This window comes from Sceloporus undulatus, chromosome 1 (genome assembly GCF_019175285.1).
Source record: "Sceloporus undulatus isolate JIND9_A2432 ecotype Alabama chromosome 1, SceUnd_v1.1, whole genome shotgun sequence".
Taxonomy (NCBI): domain Eukaryota; kingdom Metazoa; phylum Chordata; class Lepidosauria; order Squamata; family Phrynosomatidae; genus Sceloporus; species Sceloporus undulatus.
This window is the reverse complement of record NC_056522.1, coordinates 360,482,590-360,506,423: the sequence shown is the minus strand read 5'-3', so window position 1 is coordinate 360,506,423 and position 23,834 is coordinate 360,482,590. Positions and strand designations below refer to the sequence as shown.

General features: G+C 43.9%; 1 protein-coding gene across 2 annotated transcripts in view; it reads left to right on the top strand.

Moving 5' to 3' along the window:
• Window positions 1-356: 356 nt before the first annotated feature.
• The window catches only part of BEGAIN (brain enriched guanylate kinase associated), a 223,792-nt gene continuing 200,314 nt past the window's right edge, over window positions 357-23,834 (top strand). For both annotated transcript variants that reach the window (XM_042438584.1, XM_042438576.1), the window contains exons 1-2: window positions 357-641; window positions 3,233-3,261. In XM_042438584.1, coding sequence (XP_042294518.1) covers window positions 456-641; window positions 3,233-3,261 — 215 coding nt within the window. In that variant the 5' untranslated portion in view covers window positions 357-455. The remainder of the gene's footprint in view (window positions 642-3,232; window positions 3,262-23,834) is intronic.

The window sequence follows — 23,834 nt, the reverse complement described above, 5'->3', positions numbered from 1 at the left end:
CTCCTAAGAGCTGCTGGACAGTGGAAATGTGGAGGGGGGGTCTCCTTCTTTGGCGGTCTTTCAGCAGAGGCTGGGTGGCCCCTTGTCAAGGGGGGTGCTCTGAGGGTGAGTTCCTGCATGGCAGAATGGGGTGGGACTGGATGGCCCTTGGGGTCTCTTCCAACTCTCGGATGCTCTCTCTTCAGCGTTTCCAAGGGCCATCATGATGGGAGTGAAGGCCAGAGGCCAAGGCGGGTGCCGGAGGAGCAGGGCGCCCCTCTCCTTGGGGCTGGGGGTGCTCTCAGTTCCTGGCCGCCGGTCATGGGAGGGTTAAGGGGGCGTCCTGCGGGCCTCCTGCCTCCGTCCGCACTCTTCCTCCTCCGCCGGAGAGGAGGCGACTAGCCAGGGAGCCGGCGGCAGCCAGAGAGCCAGCGAGCGAGGCGCCTGTCCGGCTGGGCTGGGGATGGCCGGGCGGCATGAGGAAGCCCAGGGGCGGCGTGTGGCTCTCGCTGCTGCCTCCCGCCGCTCCTCGGGCTGCTGCTGCTGCTGCTCCTGGGTCCGGGCGGGGCGGCGGCAGCAGGGCCCCCCAGCCTCGGGTTAAGCGGGGCTTCCTGCTGGCCATGTCCGTCGGTTGCAAGGAGGAGGGCCAAAGAAAGAAGAAGGTGTGTCTGGACGCCGAGGGGCCTCTCGGGGCTGGCAGCAGCTCCCCAGGGCCTCCGCCGCCCGCCTCCAACTTTGCCCGCCTCGTTGGCCAAGGTCTCTCCAGGGCCCTCCTCTTCCAGGGCCTCTCCCCCATTTCAGGGGGGGGGGCTCCTGTTCCAGGGCCTCTCCTCCACTTTAAGGGGACCAAGCTCCTCCTAGTCCAGGGCCTCTCCCCCATTTCAGGGTGACCAAGGTCCTCCTTTTCCAGGACTTCTCCTCCATTTCAGGGTGTCCTCCTTTTCCAGGGCCTCTCCTCCACTTTAAGGTGACCATGGTCCTCTCAGCCAGGGCCTCTCCTCCATTGCAGGGTTACCAAGGCCTTTCTAGGACCTGCCCTCCTCTTCAGGGTGATCCGAGGCCCTCCTTTTCCCGGACCTGTCCTCCAGGTCCACCTTCTGTCCAGGAGGCTTTCCCACAAGGCCCTCCATAGGGAGCGGGACCAAAAAACAGGGAGTCAGTCTTGGTGGGGAGCGTTTAGAGCTTTTGTTTATTCGGTCTACTGCATCCACACTGGAGAAATAACCCGGTTTGGTCCCGCTTTAACTGTTTCTGGCTCAAGGCTATGGAATTCTGGGAGTTGGAATTTGTTGTGGGCCCAGAACAACAAACTCCAACTCCCAGAATTCCATAGCCTTGAGCCAGAAACAGTTAAAGCTGGACCAAACCGGATTATTCCTCCAGTGTGGATGCAGCCAGTGTGTTCACACACACCTGGCAGCAATTCCCCTGAACGGTGTGAGCGCTTCCTCCCAGCAGTCCAGCTCTTAGTGGAGAATATGGGATAGGCTGTATTTATGTGTCTATTCACCAAAATGGCGAAGGGTCTGGAAACCATGCCCTGTGAGGAGAAGCTTAGGGAGCTGGGGAGGTGATATGATAGCCCTGTTTCAATACTTGAAGGGATGTCACATTGAGGAGGGAGCTAACTTGTTTTCTGCTGCTCCAGAGACTAGGACCTGGAGCAATGGATGGAAGCTACAGCAAAAGAGATTCCACCTCAACATTAGGAGGAACTTCCTGAGAGTAAGGGCTGTTCGACAGTAACGGAACACACTCCTTCCTCGGAGTGTAGTGGAGTCTTCCTCTTTGGAGGTCTTTAAGCAGAGGCTGGATGGGGGCACTTTGGTTTGGGTTCCTGCATGGCAGAGTGGGGTTGGACTGGATGGCCCTTAGGGTCTCTTCCAACTCTGTGATTCTATGATTCTATGTATAGAGGTAATATGTCAAATCATTATTGTGTATCTAAAATAAATGAAACCACCACTTAAACATACGAATTGTTTTAGATATATAGAGTATTTATTTGACATATCACCTCTTGGTGCTTTGTTAGTTTCTCCCTTCTGTGTGTTTTTTTTAGTTGTTTGTGAAAACCTCCTGTTGTGATTGTTCCGTGTGTGTGTGTGTGTGTGTGTGTGTGTATGTGTACACATATATACACTTGGAAAAGCCAGAGGTTTTGCCATACGTATGTGTATGTGTATATATCTTTGTTAGTATCTCCCTCGTGTTTTTTCAGTTATTTGTAGAACCCTCTTGTTGTGGCTGTTGTATGTCTGTGAATGTAGGTAAGTGTGTGTGTGTATATATATATATAGAGAGAGAGAGAGGGGGGGGGTGATATGATAGCCCTGTTTAAGTATTTGAAGGGATGTCATATTGAGGAGGGAACAAGCTTGTTTTCTGCTGCTCCAGAGAACAAGACACAGAGCAATGGATGCAAGCTGCAGGAAAAGAGCGTCCACCTCAACATTAGGAGGAACTTCCTGACAGTAAGAGGAGTTCGACAGTGGAGCGTGGTGGAGGTCTTTAAACAGAGGCTGGATGACCATCTGTCAGGGATGCTTTGACTGGGAATTCCTGCATGGCAGAATGAGGTTGGACTGGATGGCCCTTGTGGTCTCTTCCAGCTCTATTATTCTATTATATATATATATATGGCAAAACCTCTGGCTTTCCAATGCTTTTCTTATTAAGCGTTGCAGAGAAGCGTTGGAGGGTTTGCACAGCCAGTTGCAGCAGAGAGAGATGATAGACAGACCGCCCTGGCGTTTGGCTCCCCATCCCTCCTCCTCCTCCTCCTCGCCCTGCCTTTCCAACTTTCTCTCTTCTCCAGCCGGATCGGCACAGTAACCTGTTCCCACCTCCTCCTCCTCCTCGGCCCCTGTCTGCCACAGATCAGGGGCTGCTCTGCCCTTATGCCTCCTGGGCAAAGCCTTGTTCTCTGCAGCGGGGGGAGGCGTCGTGCTGGAGTTTCAAGCTGTCAATGTGCTGCTCCTGCTGCTGCTTCTTTTTTTCCTTCCTCCTCTTCCTTCCCTCTTGCCTTTCTTGGGCTCATTCAGCTCTTTCCACAGCTGCCTGCACCCTTTTTTTGGTAGAAAAAGAGGGAGCCTATAAGAAAGGTGTTTGCCTAGCCGGATGCCCCCCTAAAGTCATCCACTCAGCTCACCTTTGGGATCTATAGAGCCTGAACTATGCATAAATCTGCCCACTGAACTGCTGCTGCTCCCTTTTCCATTCACTTGCTTCCTTCTTCTTTGATTTCTTGTAGGCCTCTGCGGCAGAGATGGAGAAAATAAGGTAAGTCTGATGGGTCTTCTTCTTCTTTTCCCTCCCCTTCTCTTCTTTTGGTTTTCATTCTAGCCTTTCCCCGTGCGTCTCATTATTTAGGAGGCAAGCCATTGCTGGGTGTATGTAATATTATAGGAAAGAGAGAGAGAGAAGAGAGAGCACCTTTCTCTGTAAATCAGAATTGGCTGCAATAGTGGATTGCCTTCTTTTGAAAAATGTCAGTGGTCTGGAGATTTGGGGAGTAAGGGGAGTAGCGCTAAGGTCTTTTGCAAACATGTTAATTCAGAAGGAGTATTTCTCTCTCTCTGTTTCCCACTACTAGGCACACTGACATGCCTCCTTCCATTCTGAGATGCTCAGGCTAGTCTTTTGAACAAATGCAGGAGCCACTTCTCAGTTTATTTGAAAGAGCATGATTTTCCTGTTCAAGGAAATAAACCTTATGGATCCTTCCCCAAGCAGAGGAGGGATGGAAGAGAAGTGCTATGGATTTATTTTGGGTTTTTTTTTTAAATGCAGCCCTTGTATCAAAGCACTTAATTGCCGTTGCTTGTTTCAGTCTAAATGTTATAGTACTGGTATTTGGTTTTCTGTTGTACATTTCTCAGGGGCTTTGATTTGATGTTTCTTTCAAATTAATTTTTTTATTATTATTTTAAGTGTTGTTTCCCCTGTGTTCAAAATGTTGTCAGCCTGTGGAAGTTTCTTCTTACCGTCACTCCTGGCTTCAAGTCAAAGGGGAGACAGCATTGCAAAGTGTACAAGTTTCCCAGCTCGTGTCTTGAGTGTGAAGTCTGTTTTGGAGATTTTGTTTCTAGTGTGTGCCTGACAAGGACTAACTCGTTTTTGGACAAGGCCATTGCTTCCCATTGAACCAGCAGTTACTTGCTTGTGTAGAATGCAGATACACACATATAAATATGAGTTCAATCCTGTCCACACTTTCTTGAGAGAAAGCCTCCCTGAACACAGCGGGAATTGCATGAGAGTAAACATGCACATGTTTTGTGCTGAGTCGGATTCAAAATCTGACAAGGTTGGTGTTAATATCATGAGGTATGTTCTAAGCTTTGGGATTAAGTTCCTTTTCTTCAGTTTTTAGTCAATTGTTAACATGCAACTGATCCACCTTTCAGATAGCTAGGAGTCAAAAGGTCTTCTACAACATTGTTGCTCTGTGACAAGGAAGTTGGAAAGCTGTGCTGAAAAGGTAGCTACAAAAAGGGTAGGAAGAATAATGTTTTGCAAGGAGGTTTGATGATAACCCCTACTGTACACACCTTAAGTGGCAGATTTGTTTAATATATTGTTCATTGCTATTAGGCCTCAAAGATCCCAAGGATGATAAGAAATATTTTGGGAGGGTCTTATGATTCCTTGGATGTGGAGAACATGACTGATCCATAACTGTTCAGTAATTCTATTCAAAGTGGTCTAGATGTGTTTCATAGACATAAGAGACTGCAGAGTTGTGAAGACTTAGGAGGCAGTATAGTGTAATGGATTGAGTGTTGGACTCTGGGAGACCACAGTTCAAAATCCCACTGAGCCATGCAAAGTCACTGGGTGACCTTGGACAAGCCACACTCTCTCAGCCTCAGAAGAGGTTTATGGCAAACTCCCTCTGAAAAAATCTTGCCAAGAAAACCCATGATAGGTTCACCTCAGAGTCACAAGTCAGAAAATGGCTTGAAAGCAGAAAACAACAATGCTTTGAAACTGATGAATCGATGGGACTTAGCAATTGAAAAGGGCGGAAGCAGTCTTAGTCAACAACACAAGTATGCAGGTCATTATTAGTCAGCCAAATTAATTCTCACTCTTAATTACATGAGTTTCTTACAGGTATTTTAAAAAGAAAAGGCTCTGATTGTACCAGCCCAGGCCAGCACCTTCCAGATCTGTTGGACTACAACTCCCATTACATCCAGCAACCATGAGTGTTCAGCAGGTGATAGAGTTCATACTCCCAATATATCTGGAGGGTGCTAGTTTGGGCAAACAGCTGTCAGGCCACAAAGTACAGGAAAGCAAAACTTTTCAATTGGAGTAGCATTTCTCCATCCCATTGATAATATATACTGGTCACATACTGTTAGTAGCAATACACCACTTTTACAAATAGGGAGCTCAGGTCAAAAGTGTTAACAGAAACAATGGCCTGTTACAGACAGCCAAAATAAAGCTGCTTCGAGTCACAGTGGAGGTAGAGTGTTTCCAATATGCATGCATCCTAAGAGTCCAGAAGTCACACCAAAGCCACGCTCCAGCCCTAAGGACTGGAGCGTGGCTTTGGTGTGGCTTCTGGACTCATAGGACGTATGCATCATTGAAACACCATACCTCCACTGTGACTCGAAGCAGCTTTATTTTGGCTGTCTGTAACAGGCCCATGTAATCACGCCACCTGAGAAGATTTTTTAAAAAATAAATAGCCTTTACAAAAAGTTATGAAGTCTGCTCACCACCTCAACTCAGAAAAGTTACATTTTGGACTATGAGTCCCAGGATTCCCCAGCTAACATGAGACCGTGCTGGTTGGCATATTCTGGAATTTGTACTCCAAAAAAGTAACTTTTCCAAGCTCTGTCTACCCCTTAGGCTCCTTAATTATTCCTCAACAAATATTGTGTGTTCTGGTCACTCAATTACTGTTATTTTTGACTAATGATGATCCTAAGGAAAATCTACCACAGGGGTTTCTTGACAGAATTTATTCAGAGGGGGGTTGCCATTGCCTTGTTTTGAAGCTGCGAGAGTGTGACTTGCCCAAGGTCACCCAGTGGGTTTCCATGGCCAAGCAGGGATTTGAACCCTTGTCTCCCAGTTTCCTGGTGCCACACTACACTACACAGGCTGGCAATTATGGTACATCATTTTTTCCACTCAGTTAACTGGTTCTATTATTTAAACAAAGTAATGGGGAGGAGTGTAGTCCTGGGGTTGGTTGGATCCCCTCAAGTTGTTTTTGGGACCATTGTTTCCTCCAGACTCCCTCTTTTCTGGTGAATTCCGAGGATGATTTTCCCCTTCTGGAAGCCTCCAGGAGCAGCAGTTTGCCCTTTAAGTACATTGCAGGCTTCAGCATGGTCTTAACTTTTTAAAAAAGGCTTTTTCCAAAACAAGAAGTGGGTTTCCTGCTAGACAAGACTTCCACAGTTGCCCATCCCTTTCAAATAAAGAAATGCATGTCCCCACATATACTTGGTGTGCATGCCAGATATGCACATCTGCTTCATTCAGAAAAATAGGCTGAAGTGTCGATACTATTACTTTTCTTATTATGAGGTATGGAAAGTATATTCAACACATGCCTCTAAAATATAGAGTTCCTCATGCAGTTTTATCTTAAGTAGACCCAGGAGCAGGGCTTTGAAGCCTTGCTAAGAATCGTCTGCCTTTGTGTCTCACCTTATTCTGCTATTCTTTTCTGGATACACCAGCTTGTTCTTTATTATTTCACCATCCTGGCTTTAAAGACAATTCTGCATAGTTGACCCTCAGGTTTCTCTGCCCTTATCACTCAGTCATGAAGGGAGAATAGACACAAACTAGGCTTAAAATATCTGAAGCTGTAGCCGACAGAAGGCCTATTTAGTCCAGTGTTCTTTTTTCTCAACGGCCACCAATGGGACCTGCATGCAACCACTCCCTCCTTCTAGTGTTGTCACCATGTGATATTCAGAGGTACTGGAAGATATTCTTGCATCTGAGTGTGTTGCTTTTAGCAGAGCATTCCTATCTATCTAGTATGGCCAGCTCTCTTTTTCAGTGGATTTGTTGATGAACACATGTTAGTGCTGCTTTGTTTTTTAATGACATTGTCACAGCTCACACAACACACTGTCTTCTCGAAAGCACCCAAGAAAACAAGAGAAATCTGGCTGTGGTCCTCATAACAAAACTGACAGTTCCTTCAACAGGTGATTTTTTATTCTTCCCCTGCTTCTGTATATCTCTGCAAAGCTCTGGAAATATAAATCTTCTAGCATTTACAATGCTTGTCCCAGATGACTCCTTGTAAGAAAACCTGGTCTTTTTTCAGGTAGTTGTTTAGTGGTAGCAGAGCTCACTTGGCCTTTGTGATGATTCTATGATTCTATGAGCAGGAATGATGATTTCATCTGGCATCCCCATTGGGCTTTCCTGGTCTAATCTGCACTGCAGAAATAATGCAGTTTGGCACAAGTTTGACTGTTATGGATCAGTGCTATGGAATTCTGGGATTTGTAGCTTTTTGAAATATTTAGCCTTCTCTGTCAGAGAGCTCTGGTGCCACAGCAAACTACAGATTCCAGGTTTCCATAAGATTAAGCCATGCTGGTTAAAGTGGTGTCAGGCTGCATTATTTCTGTAGTACAGATCAGACCTCTGTTCCCTTGGCAGGTGATCACAAAGGCCTGTGTGTGTATGTTTATTTTCTCAGCAATATATTGTTGGGACCTATGCCTGTTGTAAACCACATGTTTTGGTGTGGCTTAGTCTTGAGTGGATAACTAAGACCTACTGTATTAACTTTACAAAAGACTTGGTTCTGCTGGAGAGGAAAACTGCTAGAACTGGTTTGTTGATTTGAAGCAAAGCCACTGCTTGCTTTTTTTGGACTCTCTTTGTGGGTATGTCAATGAGGATTGTTTTAATCTGCATGCAGAATTGACTGCTATGTTGTAGACATCTATATACCAAAAGGCATAGTTACAGTTCTGGCATCCTCCCTGAGGCTGACTGAAAACATAAGCCTAGTAGCAATGTAACTGTTGCCATAAGTACTTGCAGTGGTCCAAAAAGAGTGTTTGTGATGGTTCAAAAATGTTTTCATACTGGATTTCCTTCTTTGTCCAGCTCTGAACCTAACTAGCCCCAAACCTACCAATATGCATTTTTGGGTCAGCTCAGGCAAGATTTCTGGATACTGTAGTAGGATGGACTTTAAATTGTATGGGTGGGGAGAAGCAGATCTCTTCCTACAGATCCAAATGGAAGCTACAATGTTAATTCACAAGGCTTCATTTTAAGTTGGTTTTGTTGCTGCTGCTGTTGTTTTTGGCCATTCCTTTAGTAAAAGTATATTTTACTTGTTGGATATTGGAGTGCTGTTTTCCCTGTAGAAAATGTTATGGAATAGTTGGACTCTCACCATGCTGGCAATGGGGTTGTGGGACATGTCATCCAGTAAAGTAACATTTTCCTGTTTGGTATGGACCATAATTCAGACATACCCTAAAGCAGCATTTTTCAAAATTGAGGACATACTGCATGTTGAAAAAAGCCTAATAGTAATACTCAGTAGTAGAGATCCAGTGAATCTTTTGCAGTTTGAGCCCTGAGGTTTGCTTCAGCAATTTCAGAAATCCCTCTTCACAATATCTAGATTCACCTTACCGTTTCTTCTTTCTTTCCCCTTTCTGTTATCAATCTTGTTCCGCTGCATGATTTCCCCTGGGGCCTGCTATTCCTTTTTTCTTTCTGGATTAGTTACATGAGTGATGCCAGCAACCAGACATTTCCTTGGATGATTTCACAATACATCTTGGCTATGTGGATTTAGTGGTATGATGACATCACTATGGGAAAATGAAGGCAAGTGAGAGAATGAAGTAAATAAGTAATATAATAACATTTTTACAAGTGAAAGTCTGCTTGAAAAGCAAACAGTGTTTTTTTTTTGGGGGGGGGCTGTAAAAACACAACCTTAAGTGAGTTGAATTGAACAGGATAGGACTGCAACCTGTTTCACTTGAGCTCAGCTCTATTAAAAGAAGCAGGATATGTGGGCTCAACACCTCTCCACTGAAATGTAGGGCTGGGATTCATTGTTGGTTTTTATGACAGGAGGGAGAACTGACAGCAGGATGAATCCCTGTGTTGAAATTCTGATAGTTTGGCCTAGCCATTCCCAAATCGAAGTTGTCCTGATCTATTTGACTGGAGCTCATACCTTCATCAGCCATAGCAGGGCAATAACTGAGGGTGGTGAGGGTTGTAATCCAGTATATCTGGAAGGTGCCAGGATGGGGTACTCTGCCTTAGCCAGAAGCAGCCCTCCAGCCCTGCCATCCATATAATTCTGTATGGTTCTGTATAATTCTGTTGAAAAGAGGCTCAAGACAAGAACCAAGTAAATGTTACATATATCAAAATAGATATGAACTGGTCCCTGTCAAGTGCTGAGCATTTGCTTGCTTCATACTACCTCTGGTATTCATTTTATTCTTAATGATTTCTTAAAGTAAAAAGAAAAAAATGTTCTACATTTTAATCCAGCGATTATCCTTCAAACTCAGGGGACTGAGTGCTAACCATGGAGATCACAGACCCTAGCCGTACTAAATCCTGTTGAATTTGAGACCGTTTAAGACTGCAGACTTCTTAGAAAAGGAACTGGCCTTTTTGCTTAGTATTTCAGAATGTAAGGTAACCCGTATGCTGCAACAGAATAATATTGTGACTTAAAACAAGATTTGGCATAAGACTTGCTGATTAGGAATGACCAGTGTTATAGGACAGCCTGGGTTTGCAAGGCTGAAGCATCAGGACTTCTTGAACAATATCATTTGCCTCCACCTTCATTCTTAACCTTAGCTGCTCTCTTTACAATGGTATCTGCATATGGTGGGTGGTGGTGTTGGTGGATTTTCCCAATAACAATATACTGCTGTGAACTATATTCCCGGTTGAATGCAAAGTATTTGGAAGATAGATTGGTCTTGAATGAGCAGTTAAGACCCAGTGCCTTTACAGAATACCTATTCGTGCTCGAAATGTAAGCTGCTAGAACTATTTTGTTTTGATTTCAATACAGGTGGCTGCATTTGGATTCTCTTTGAGGGTATGGCTATAGAGACTGAAGTTGAGTTCATACAATTTTCCACTAGACCACTGGGAGGAGTACCCAGCTGTCCTTCAATGTTCCCCACTGCTCTATCCCCACTGCTCTACCTTCCTCCCAGTTTTAATGCTTGGTGTTGCCATTTTGTACTGCATCTATTTTCCATTCTCTGCTTTTATTGTCCTCTGCATTAGCAAAGACCAGTACAGGGCTGACAAATTTTTAACCCTTATCTTGTGAATTACAGGTCTCATAATTCCTTACCATTGACCCTGCTGGCTGGAGTTTCCAGGTGTTTGACCAAAAGATCTGGAGAGCTAGGATTTCTGACCATGTTTCCAAGCAGGGAGAAACATAGAACCCTATCACATGGAGTTAAAACCCCAGCTTACATTCCCTGAATTCTGTCCAAATTCAGGAGGCAGCCAAGTGTTATCGCCAAGAAATCACCATCTGGGTCTATCCCAGATGCAGCCAAGGTCCTGTAAATTGCTTCAGAGCTTCCGGCTTCTAAAAATGGCTGCTGAAGCAGCTTACAGGACCCAGGCTGCATCTGGGATGGACCCAGGCAACAATTTGCCAGTGATTTCTTTGCAATAACACCTGCCTGCCTCCTGAATTAGAACTGAATTCGGGAAAAGTAAGATGAGGTTTTAATCCAGTGTAATAGGGTCCTAAAATGAGCTTAAACCAAATGTGGACCAGGGACAGGATGGAGGGAGAGGAACATAATGTGCAAAATGTATGTCATTTTTCCATTTCACTGCTTATGATGGATCATTACTGCCAATCATGTTGTGAACCACCTTGGGTCCCTTTTTGGGGGAAAGCTAGCATAGAAATGAAATAAATAAGTCAGAGTGGAGGTAAAAATAAGAGTTGAGTTGAGTTCCAGAGGGTGCCATTTCTGGGAACTGTTTCAAAGCGTCCCCAGAAATGGTGTCCCCTGGAACTCAATGGAAACACAATGGGAACGCCCAGCGGCAAAGGCAGCGTTCCGGTGTGCAGTAAACTGGCGTTCTGGGCCCCATCACGTTCCCATCACACTCCGTGCGTGCCCCCGCATGCCCTTGTTAGAACGCACTGGGGAACGTTTTAACCCCGGTGCAATAATCTTCTTACTATATGGATCAAGGGACTGATCCAGTTGAGTCAATGAAGTTGAGACCCACTCAATGGAAAGCTTGAGAGAAATATTTTTCTAAACTGCAACTGCAAAATACTGTTCTGGCTGAGAATTCTGGGAGCTGCAGTCCAAAATGAACTTTTAAAAATTAGGAGGAGGCATAACTCAAGGCCTTTTGCTACCCATGATAAAGGAGCCCTGGTGGCGCAGTGGGTAAATGCCTGTACTGCAGCCATTCACTCGAAACCACAAGGTTGCGAGTTCAAGACCAGCAAAAGGGCCCAAGCTCGACTCAGGCTTGCATCCTTCCGAGGTCGCTAAAATGAGTACCCAGACTGTTGGGGGCAAATTAGCTTACTTGCTCATTAGCTTACTTGCTGTTCACCGCTATGATCTTTGGAATAGCGGTATATAAATAAAACAAATTATTAATTATTATTATTATTAAAGCTGCAAATCTCTTTTCCCTCCACCTATCAAGATGCATATAGCACAGGAACTTAGAAAGTAGACCAAGTCTATGAAAGCTTATGCTACAACTTCTTTTACACAGTTAGTCTCAAAGGTGCTGCCAGATTCCTTTGCATACTAGTGGCATAACTTGTAAGACATCTAAGGGAGATACAGTAAGCCCACAAGCACCTTCCTTCATCCTGACAGTAAAAATACAATAATAAATTGAATACCAAATCTTCTGTTTTTTTCACAACACCCACAATCATCTGCCTGATGCATTGCTTGACCATAAAAAGACTGAGGCTGAAACACATTTTGTTTTTATCCAAATAGCTCAAGATGGAATGCTCTTCCAAGGATCCAGTTCTGCTGGTGAAAGACTGCTGTCAATGAACCTAGAAGGAGTCATTTTCCTCTCCTCCTGTGGGTCCTTCCTTGCTCTCAAAAGTGGCTCCAAAATGTCAGAAAAGGCTCTGAAGCAGATTTTCAGGTCATGCAAAGGGCTACAGTAGGAAAAGGGAGAAGATCCCATTGTCCTTGCAGCGGTATGCTGCCATGACATCATATTGTACTCAGAGAGGCTTTTTTATTACAGCAATCTAAGGAGTTTCTCACACCACTAAAAACCCCGGCTTACCTCTACAAAACTGAAGCCTAAGTCGGGATGCAGCTGGGTTCTATTGCCTGAATTTTGCTGCCAAATCTGCCAGCGAATAAAACCTGGCTGCAGCCCAGGTCCCAGACGTGTTCAGCAAGCCGCTTTTCATTGTCAGAAAGCTCCCGACTTTGAAAAACAGCTTGCTGAGCACACCTAGGACCTGGGCTGCAGCCAGGCTGTATTCAGCCAGAGTATTCAGCAGCAAAATCTAGGCAATAGAACCAGGCTGCATCCCGAATTAGACTTCAATTCAGGAGAGGTAAACTGGGGTCTTTAGCAGTGCAGTAAACTCCTAATAGGAGGATTAGGTAGGCAAAGACACCACTGTGAACCTAGATCTCACTGTCTTAAAACTTCAAGCAGTGCTCCACATTAGGGACCAGAGCTTGGAAAAATTACTTTTTGGGGATCATAAATCACCCAAATAGTGGTCATGCTGACTAGGGGATTCTGGAAGTTATAATTCTAAAAAGTAATTTTTCCAAGATCTACTAAGGATGGGCTAATCTCCTAGTTTCATTTACTCCTACATCCAGGTTTTTAAAAACAAAAACAAAACCTAAAGGTCTTTCTATCAAATTGATTAAGACATTGGCACACTTTGGGAAGTTCTCTTCAAAATGAACCAAATCAAATTCTTAAATATCTGTGCTGGTAACTGCAGTATGACTTTTCTCAGTATGGAGGGGATCACATTGGATCTGCCTACTATGTCATTGTTAAAGATGAGGATACAACTAAGGTGGTGGGGCATGAGTATAGGAGCAAGAGCAACAGGTATTCAAACTCAGACTTTTAAGAGCTAGAGACCAAGCCTTTTGTCTCAGGAGTTTATCAGACAAGGGAAATTGGAAGTATAATCCAATGGCAATCCGAATGCAATCATGAGTTTTAATGTTATTGCATGATAACCTACTACATGCAATTTTGGGCAATGGGAAGTCAGTATGAATGCAATCTTGGGGTTTCACGTTATTGCATGATAGACTACCACACGCAATTTCGGGCAATGGCAAGCTATTTTCGAGCAATGAGAAGTCAGTTTGAATGCAGTTCGAATTCACGTAAATTCGCTGAACTAGCAAATTCATGTGAATGCATTCTGGCCCCACTTTCTTTTCCTTCGAAATTAAGAGAAATTCCTCCCGTGTGATAAACTCCAGAGTCATCAATTTTAAAAAAAACCAAGTTCTTTCCTTCAGGTTGATAGAAGTCTGCTGTTTTTTGAAAATTTTGCCGACAAGATGCCACATTTTCACCGATCTCTACCCCACACTGCTTTAATTCAGAATTTTGTCACTTGGTTTTTAGAAGACATGAGCTGTCCCATATTTTTTTAAAAAAACACAACTTTGCATTGGAACAAAATGTATCCATATTTAAATATCCAATAACTCAGAATTCAGTTACTTGTAATTCTGACCCAAGGCTTTTATTTATCATTCATTTAAGCTGCTGTAATACCATACACTGTATGCTATTAGGATACAGTGGCTTAGTGGTTAAGATGCCAGTTCTGATGATCTGAAGATCAGAAGGTTGGCAGTTTGAGGCCCGAGTGCTGCATGATGGGGTGAGCTCCTGTCACTAGTCCCAGCCTCTGCCAACCTAGCAGTTCAAAAGCATGTAAATGCAAGTAGATAGATAGGTACCACTTCTCAATGGGAAAGTAACAGCAAGTAGGTACCACCTCAGCACTATACCTCATTCTGTCCACTTGGTTAGCACAAACTGGATGCTAGCTTAAATTGAGGCTTATGCCACACTGCATCTCAGGAAGTAGACAAAGGCGTATGCTCCAACTTCTTTTGCTCAGTTAGTCCCAAAGGTGCTACAAGATCCCTTTGCATACTGAGGCCTGTGTGTTTCTAATTAAGGCATTGGGAGTCTGCTGCCTATTTTCATCACCCCGTTTCATTGTAAGGTCATCTAAGTAGCACAGAATTCGAGAATCAAGAGGATTGAAGATCTAGGCCAGAGTTGCTGATTTCCCAAGGCAAGACTCTGGAAAGTAAGAAAAGTTTATTAAGAAGATGGAGGGCAAGAATTTGGGCACCTAGGAAAATAAACATTAAAAAGGATTTTAGATGCACTATAGAGTGATTTATCTTTAGAGATGAAGAGGTGTTTAAATCAGGGGGGGATTCTTTAAGTTAGAAGATGTTAGCTGATTGCCTGTGCAAGTAGGAATCAAAGTTCTTTTCTCTAGCTGAGAGAGAAGAAAGATCTTCTGGGTTACATAGACATTTGCTTTGTGTCCATAGAAACCGTTGCTCAGGTATGCAAGATCGAAGTCAGGCCAGTAATCTCTGCTACATACATTTGATGGAAAACAGGGTTTTGATACCATGGACTCACACAGTACAGAGTCAATAATTTGCCATTTTAAAATAGACAAAGAGCTGAATCATTGCATGAGAATAGGAGCTATGGTACTTTCACAGCAGAGAGTGAATAGCAGTTATAAGGTAAGACACCCACTTATACTTCCTAGTAGATTTGAGTCAATACAGAGTTTCTACAATGTGTGAGTAGATAAAAGAATGAGATAGCCAAAGTAGGTAGGCACAAAAGGTAAACCAGGGCTCTAGTTGATATAGCAGAATACATTGTAAAAAAGAAAAGTGCTAGATATCGTCCAAGGACAATTTGTTTGTAGACTGGGATGGATAACTGCACAGGGGATAGGGGAGATTTTGTTTAACTTGATGGCCTTCATGGGTCACATTGAAACATTTCAGTTCACTGGAACTGACATGATACCACTTTCAATCACCATTTCCAGTGAGTTTTCTGTGAAAAAAATGCTTGGCAGAGGGTACTTCAGGGGAGTGGAGAAGCCAAACTTCCACAGTTGTCATTGTTTTGATTGGTATTTGGGGACAAAATTGGGAGGCTTGGAGGAACTGACAGAGGACTTCTGCTTTAGTCAGACCCTTCCTAGAATATTGTGTTCAGATCTGATCACCACAATTCAATAGAGATATTGACAAGCTTCTGCATGTCCAGAGGAGGGCGACCAAATTGGTGAAAGGTCTGAAAACTATGCCTTATGAGGAGTGGCTTAGAGAGCTAAGTAACTTAGAGAAGAGAAGGTTAAGGGGTGACATAAAAGCCATGTTTAAATTTTTTTTGGGGGGGGGAATCTTATATTGAGGATGGAGCAAACTTGTTTGCTGCTGCTCCAGAGACTAGGACCCAGAGCAAAGGATTCACGCTACAGGAAGAGATTCCACCTAAACATTAAGGAAAAACCTCCTGGTGATAAGAGGTGTTTGACAGTGGGACATGCTTCCTCAGAGAGTAGTGGAGTCTCCTTCTTTGGAGATTTTTACACTGAGGCTGGAGTGCTGTGATTGTGTCTTCCTGCATGGCAGGGGTTTGGACTGAATAACCCTTGTGGTTTCTTCCAACTCTGTTATTCTATGAAAGGTAGGATTCAAGAGCTCTCTGTAGCCTGCTGTTTATACTTTCCTTACCTCAGTACAGAACATCTTCTATACACCAGAATATTAATTTTATTCCACAAAAACAACATTATATATTCTGGGAGATATATGTGCTTGTGTGTATGTATTCATCTATTTGTGCATGAGAATGGAAATGTACTTTTGGAAGTGTGCAGATGAAGGACATGATTAAACTTTGCCATGGTTCTCTACCAGAACAAATGACTTTGCAATATATCTCTTTCAGATCTCATTGTTCCTAAGAGAAATATAGACAGTTATCTATCATAACACTAACTTGCATCTCTAAGCATTTTGTATCTCTAAGGTTCTGGAGCTTCTTGAAGCTTGAACTAAACACCAAATCTTAACAGTGTTAGTAGTAAAGCTATGGTTGGAACAGTTGTCATTGTTTCTTGTCTTTGGTGACTCTTTGACAGCAGTGATAGGATCATCTGCAAAACTGCAGTTTTACACATTGCTGAGAATGTCCTCTTTGAGTCAACTTAGTGACTTGCAAAAATGGGTTAGGTTCAGGTCATGGTATATGGCAAGGAAAGTGAAGTGGCGAGCAGGCCTGGCTCACAGGATCACACCTTGTATCTTTGCATCCGTTCTTCAGGGAGGAGTGACCAGAGATCCCAATAGACTGGATTAAGACTGTAGGGCAATGGATCCCTTCCCCAATTTGTTTACATTTTGACCAGCCAGGTGCCTCCAGGAAGTCCACAAGCAGTTCTTGTTCAATACCCTCTTGACATTATTCCCCAACAACTACTAGTTGCAAACATCCATGCAATCCTGTAGCTACCATATAAACATAAAGATTAATAGCTAGTGATAATTGTATTCTCCATGACTTTATTAGAAGGTCAGAAAACAGGCCTCAGAGGCAGATTTTGATGAGTGCAGTCAGACCTTAAAATAAACTAGCTTCAACATACAGTGGGTCCTTCCATTCTGCTCCTCCCTCCTCCCATGGATGGCAAAAATCTCATGACCGTGGATGGCATAAACCTCAGGACCTCAAGTCCTGCAGTTTACAATGGCAGCAGAAACATGTGTATGCAGTCATTCTCCCATGACCACATGCACATGTGACAATTAAACTCAATGGGGCTTATATAATATAAAATACACCAATTAAAAAGCAATGATTTCAATTTGACTGGGTAGGCCTGTCAGAGGAGACATACATGTCTTTAGTGTACAGCGCTGTGTAAATTGGCAGCGCTTCATAAATAAAGGTTAATAATAATAATAATAGTGCTGTTTTAAAAGCAGTCAGCATTTTCCACTGTCGTATCGCTTCTGGCAGGTCATTACACAGTCTGGGGACAACAGTCCTCTAGGACGTCGTTGCAAGTCTAGTCCTGCCTGGTTGGAGCAAATGTATCCCAGAGGACCTGAGTGTACAGAGTAGATTGTATGGGAGAAGTTGATCCTGTAGGTTAACTGAACATAAACCATGTAGGGCTTTAAAGGTAATAACCAACACTTTGTACTTTGCCCAGAAACTAATTGGCAGCCAGTGGAATGATTTTATGTTCTGTGTAATGTGATCATTCCTGGATGTACCTGTAATCAATCTAGCTGCCACATTCTCAACCAGTTGGAATTTCCAGGCTTGGTACAAAGGTAGCCCAATGTAGAGCGTATTGCAAAAGTCCAGCCTTGAGGTTACCAGCTACCATCTTTAAAATACAAATTTTTTCTTAGCTAACATTCCTAGGATTTCCCAATATGGAAACACTTTGTTCTAAGGATGGACTATTGGATTCTATAATCTCAATAAAGGCAGAATTTTTATGTTTCCCAAGACTTGTAAATAAGTTGCTTTACCTTGAGCATTCACAGACTTGCAAAGGATTCCAGTGATTTTTCAAGAAATAAAGCACACACAAACAATGTACACATTTTAAAATGGAAACAACCAAAATGTGCATAATTTGAAAAGAGTGCAGAAACATTTTTTAACCTGTAAAAGAAAAGTCTTCATTGGTTAAATGAATTGTGCAGCAAAATTTAAAAAATCAGAGGAAATTCATCAAAATTACTTTAAAATTATATTAAAATTGTACAGATGTCAATCTGGGAAATAAAAATAAAATCCTGAAATCTGATTAAAAAAAACAAAGATAGAAAGGAAATTCATCTTCATTTTATATCAGAATGCAAGAGTTCAGTAGAATTCAAAGGTGAGAGATTTTCACATCCATGATTTAAACCAGGTGGCTTAGTGGTTAAGATGCCAAGTCTGATGATCGGAAGATCATAAGATTGGCAGTTTGAGGCCTGAGTGCTGCATGATGGGGTGAGCTCCTGTCACTAGTCCCACCTTCTGCCAACCTAGCAGTTTGAAAGCAAGCAAATGCAAGTAAATAAATAGGTATCCCTTAAGTGGGAAGGTAACAGCATTCAGTACAGTCATTCTGGCCACATGACCAGCAGGGCAGTTCTTCACCTTAGAACAGGGGTCGGCAACCCCCGGCCTGCGGGCCAGATGCGGCCCGCGGAGGCGGCAGGACCGGCCCCAGCCTGGTCGTGCTGCCGCCGCCTCCTCCTCCTGGCCCGCGCGGCCACACTGCCCTCCTCCTCCACCACGCGGAGGAGGAAGAGGAGGGCTGCGCGGCCTGGGGCAGAGGAGACAAAGGAGGAAGCCCTGCACTGCCCTCCCCGCCTCCTCGCACAGGCCCGCGCTGCCCTCCCTGCCTCCCGGTGCGGGCCCCGCCGCCCACCTCCTCCTCTGCCTCCTCCGCCCCCAGGCCACGCGGTGCATGGAGGAGGGGGAGGAGGAAGAGGAGGAAGGGGAGGAGGAGAAGAAAGTAGAGGAGGAAGAGGTGGGGGAGCAGAAGGAGGAGGAGGAAGAGGAGGAGGGGGGAGCAGAAGGAAGAGGAGGAGGGGGGAGGAGAAGAAAGAAGAGGAGGAGGAGGGGAGGAGGAGGGAGAGGAGGAGGAAGGAAGAGGTGGTGAGTGGCCAGAGGCCTCAAGGTTTTTTAAATTTTTATTTTGGGTGCTTTTAATGCTAACAAGTCTCCCTTGTTTTGACAGTGATAGTGTGATGATGATGATGATGATATGAGTCAGCTTGAGAGGCATGCATGCACTGTTTCTGAAGCCAAGAGAGTGTGACTTTCCAAAGTGCCCTTTCTGTGTGTTTTTGGTTCTTTAATGGTGATATTGATATCAGAAAGCCTCTGAGGCAAGGCCAATGTAAATTGCTGTGATTTTTACAAACTCATGCGCAGTGAAGAAAAACCACAGTCCCTTGACCAAGTACACACTTCTGAGAAGTACACTTGGTGCAAGAACTGTGAAACCACCTTTACATGTTCAATATGCATAGACATGCGAACCCATGTTCAGTGTGAAACCCAAAGAGTTTGGTTATGTAATAAGCCTCTGAAATATGTAAGAGGCCATCTTAAGTAAAGCCATGTTCAATGCCCAAATGTGCTGTTTGGAATGGGGGGAGTGGAGTTGGTCAGAAAGGGAAGTCCATTTCTGCCATTTGTCTAGGAATAATGCCCAAATGTCCTCCATTTTTTTCATGCCTAAGAAACATGCATTTATATTAACATTTCTTTAAAATCATCAAATTTTTTGGCATGTCCTCCATTTTTAAAAACGTGTCCTACATTTGAAAATGTTGTCCTAAATTATTTAATTATTTATTTTTTGGCTTCGGGACCCCCCCCCCCATTGTCTGGGGGGACTCCAACCCGGCCCCCGGCTCAAAAAGGTTGCCTACTCTTGCCTTAGAAAATGAGATGAGCACAGCCCCTTACAGTCGGTTATGACTAGACAATCATGTCAAAGGACTACCTTTACCTTTAGACTTTGTTACATTCTGAGTCTGGTGCAAAAGAAATGGTACCCCCAAATCCAACATTGTCCTTCATAGGGATGTAAAATTTCTAGATATTTTTAAGCCATCTTAAACACGGGAGGTTTCCCCGCTTTTCTTGGAAAAAAAGCAGAAATATTGGGAAAGGTTAAAATACATGTAGCACTTGCTTTCATATCAGACCGAAACTAATTTTAATGTTTTAGCAACATAAATGTTTCATTCATAAATTAGCACACATATTTGTAGTATTTTGCATGTTCCTGAAATTTAAAAATATAAAAGCCTCAATTTTCTCATGCAAAACTGAATATTTCAGATAGTGAAGACACAGCTGCAAACTGCTACACCCAATGCTACCTAACAACATCTCAGAAACAGGAAAAAGTGAAAGCAGAAAATAACCATTTTGTAATAAAAAGGCAATCTTTAAACAGAAGGAACAGTCTTAAGAACTAGGCTAGCAACATACTTAGAGATAAAGGTTAACCCAACACTGAAAATATTGTCAGAATCTATGGCAGAATCCATAAATTATGGAGAAACATTGTTCTGAATGCTTGATCAGGGTCCCAATTCGAGGCCATGATAATAATAATTTAATAATTTGTTTTATTTATATACCGCTATTCCAAAGATCATAGCGGTGAACAGCAAGTAAGCTAATTTACCCCCAACAGTCTGGGTACTCATTTTAGCGACCTCGGAAGGATGCAAGCCTGAGTTGAGCTTGGGCCCTTTTGCTGGTCTTGAACTCGCAACCTTGTGGTTTCGAGTGAATGGCTGCAGTACAGGCATTTAACCACTGCGCCACCAGTGATGTCCACTGAAACCCAAGTAATCATGGACTCAAGTATTAAACACACTAGAACAGCTGAGCCTGAAGATGTCAAGCATCATTGGCTAGATATCAGAAGTATAAAGAAGAGATAGTTCTAGGAAAATTGCCAAATCCATATTATGGAAATACCTTGACCAAGAAAATCCTATGAAATTCATGGGTCACCATAAGTCAACAAATGGTTTGACAGGTGGTGCATGCACATATACTATTGTTAGGTCAACTAAAAGTGCACAAAAATGTGTGCAAACCTTTACCATCTCAGGATCAGGCAGAATGGTACAAAATGTTTCAAAAAGGGGCCAGGAGATGTAAAAGAAAAGAAGTCTTAATTTTAAGGACACATCTTAAATATAATGGAGGAAGAAAGTTTTGCAGACTCTCAGATGTCACTCATTGGATGATGTGACAGTGACAGTGTTGTGTTTCATCCAGAGTACTCTCTAAGTTTGTGGTTAGCAGGAAAATTAATACATGTTGGCTCCGTATTTTGAAAATACAGAACTGTCTCCATCATGTTTGAAGTGCACAAGATCCTTTGTCAGTAAAAATAGAAGTCCTTCATTAATGCCACAGATTATTTTACTATGCTATGCTTTTGTCCATAGGTATGAGGGTGGTGAGGGTTAGGAAGAATGAGATAAATAATGTCTGGATGAAACTGGGGGGAAAATGGTGTTTTTGCATGCAGAGACACAGAGTTTGCTGTGATAATTCTGTTTGTTAGTGGAGGAAGTATGCTGACCTGCTAACATTTCATCTTGTTCTTGTGAGCTCAGAGATACAATTGCAGCATTAAAGGCAAATAGCCAAGGGTGGAAAGAGGGTCAGGCTGGAAGAATTTGGAACTTCTCAGCCTCAAGTATAGGGGAACTCCTCTTTGAAGTGGAAGTATGCTCTTTTGCTCTCTAACTTCAGCTGCCAGAATACCCATTGAAGCAAACTCACACTGTGAATAATTCTTACATGCATGTTGTGCCACCGAGTTGTGTTTACAAGGCTGAAGTACACATTCACCAAGTCCAGAAATGAGGCTAATTTTTTTAAATCACAAACCTCTTTTGATGATCTGCATTTATGTAGGTTTACTGTGTACTGTATGTTTATGTAGGAGTTTATCACACGGGACAAATCACATGCAGAAACTAGATTTAAAGTGAACAACCCACATTTGCAGGTTGTTTTTCACAAAACTGCTGGTAGAGGAATTCTGGGACATCCTTGCAAAGGGAAGCCTAGTTTTCTCTGTCCACTCTGCTTTGGTAAGAAAACTGGGGCCATTTCTTTTGGTCACTGGGAGGAGGAGGAGCTAGAAGTTCTACAAAACTGCTGGTAGAGGTGCGTGCCTAATGGCACGCAAATTTTTCTTTTCACATTCCTTCATTTTTATTTTTTATAATCTAGGAGGGTTTGGAGTACACAGGAGAAGGTCACCTTGGCACAGTGCTGGAGGACATCTCCTACAATGTTACACTTTTCTGTTCACTGCTCCCTTAAGGGGCTTGTGGGGACTTGCTCAGAGGAAGTGAGACAGAGACTTGCCTTTGGAACTAGCTGGTAGCCAGGAGCTTTGAACATAACTATAGTCCTAGTTGGTTGAGCTCGCTAACAGAGTTTGGAGACAAAGGCCAAGCCAGCCAGGGTTCTTTACACTGGTATTTAGCAGGGGAAGCCCATAGTCTTGTTTCAGTGCCTCCTTAAGACTTCTCGGTATAGACACTGAAGGACCTGCTGCAGTCACCTGCAACACTTGTGGGATGTTGGTCTTCTTGCCTAGGAATATGGGAAATTTCACCTGCACCAAGTGCCCTCTTAGATGAGAAAGTACAGCAGCTGGAGGCCCAGGTATCTACACTTCAGCATCTTAGGCAGTGAGAGGTTTTCCTGACCAGAACGGACCAGATGGTCCTGGAAGGGAAACACACAGAGGAAGTTACTGGGGAGGAGGAGGTTACTTCACATACAACAGAAGTAGATGGTTGGAGGAGTGTCACATACAGAAGTAGGGAAACCAGGGAACGTTCTGTGAGCTTGCAGCTACAGAATCAATTTCAGTCTCTCTCTATTATCAAGAATGATGAGGAAGAGCAGCAGGGACAGACTTCAGGGACAGAGCAGGGGATCCTGGGAGTACAGTCCGTCCTTGCCTTACCCGGGGGAATCCGTTCCGGATCCCTCCGCATAAGGCGAATTCCGCCTATGCTCGAGCCCCATTGGAAACAATGGGGCTCGTGCGTGGTGGTGCGGGTGCGCGCGGGGCGCAACGGGCGCGCGCACCCATTCAATTGAATGCGACGTGCCGCCGGGCGCGTGCCCCGCAGCTTGAGCGCGTATGCTCAAGGCCGCGTATGGCGTGGGCGCACCGTACTACCAAAGGGAACAGCTGCTGCTAAGCCTCAGAGGAGGTGTGTGGTGGTCGTGGGGGACTTCTTGCTGAGAGGCACTGAACCAGTAGTTTGTGGGCCTGACAAGATGTCTCGGGAGGTGTGCTGTCTCCCTGGGGCAAAGATCCGGAGAGACTTGTCAAGCCTGCTGACCATCACCACTTTCTTTTGGTTCATGTGGGAACCAATGATATTGCAAGGCACAGCCTTCAGAATATTAGAAGGGACTATGAGGCTCTGGGTAGGAAGTTGAAAGAGATGGATGGGCAGGTTATCATCTCATCTCTTCTCCCAGTTGAAGGGCATGATCCAGGAAGGGAGAGGAAAATAGCAGAGGTGAATAACTGGCTCCGCAGATGGTGCCGCCAGGAATGATTTGGATTTTTGGATCATGGTCTGAGGTTCCATGAGGAGGGACTTCTGGCAAGGGATGGGTTGCATCTCACGCCAGTTGGCAAAAACGTTTTTGCCAATAGTCTCAAAAATTTGATCAGGAGCGCTTTAAACTGAGTTATATGGGGGAGCGAGACAGTATTATGGAAGACAAAAGGGCTGGAGAAAATAGGCAAACTGTCATAGAGGGAACAAGACAAACAGTTCAAGGAACCAAAAGTGGGAGGCAAAAAAACTTGCACAGGCAGCAAGTCAAGGGGACCCATAGTCTGTGATGTCTTTACACTAATGCACAGAGCATGGAAAACAAGCAAGATGAACTCAAACTCCTAGTACAGCAAAGCAAATATGATATAATAGGCATCACTGAAACCTGGTGGGATGAGTCTCATGATTGGAATGTAGGAATACAGGGGTATAACCTTTTCAAGAGAAATAGGCCAAACAGGAAAGGAGGAGGAATAGCCTTATATGTCAGAGACATTTACACCAGTGAAGAGATCCAGGACATCAATCCTGGAAGCCAGGTGAACAGCATCTGGATAAAAATTAAAGGGGAGGGAAATAACAAGGATGTTATTGTGGGAGTCTACTACAGAC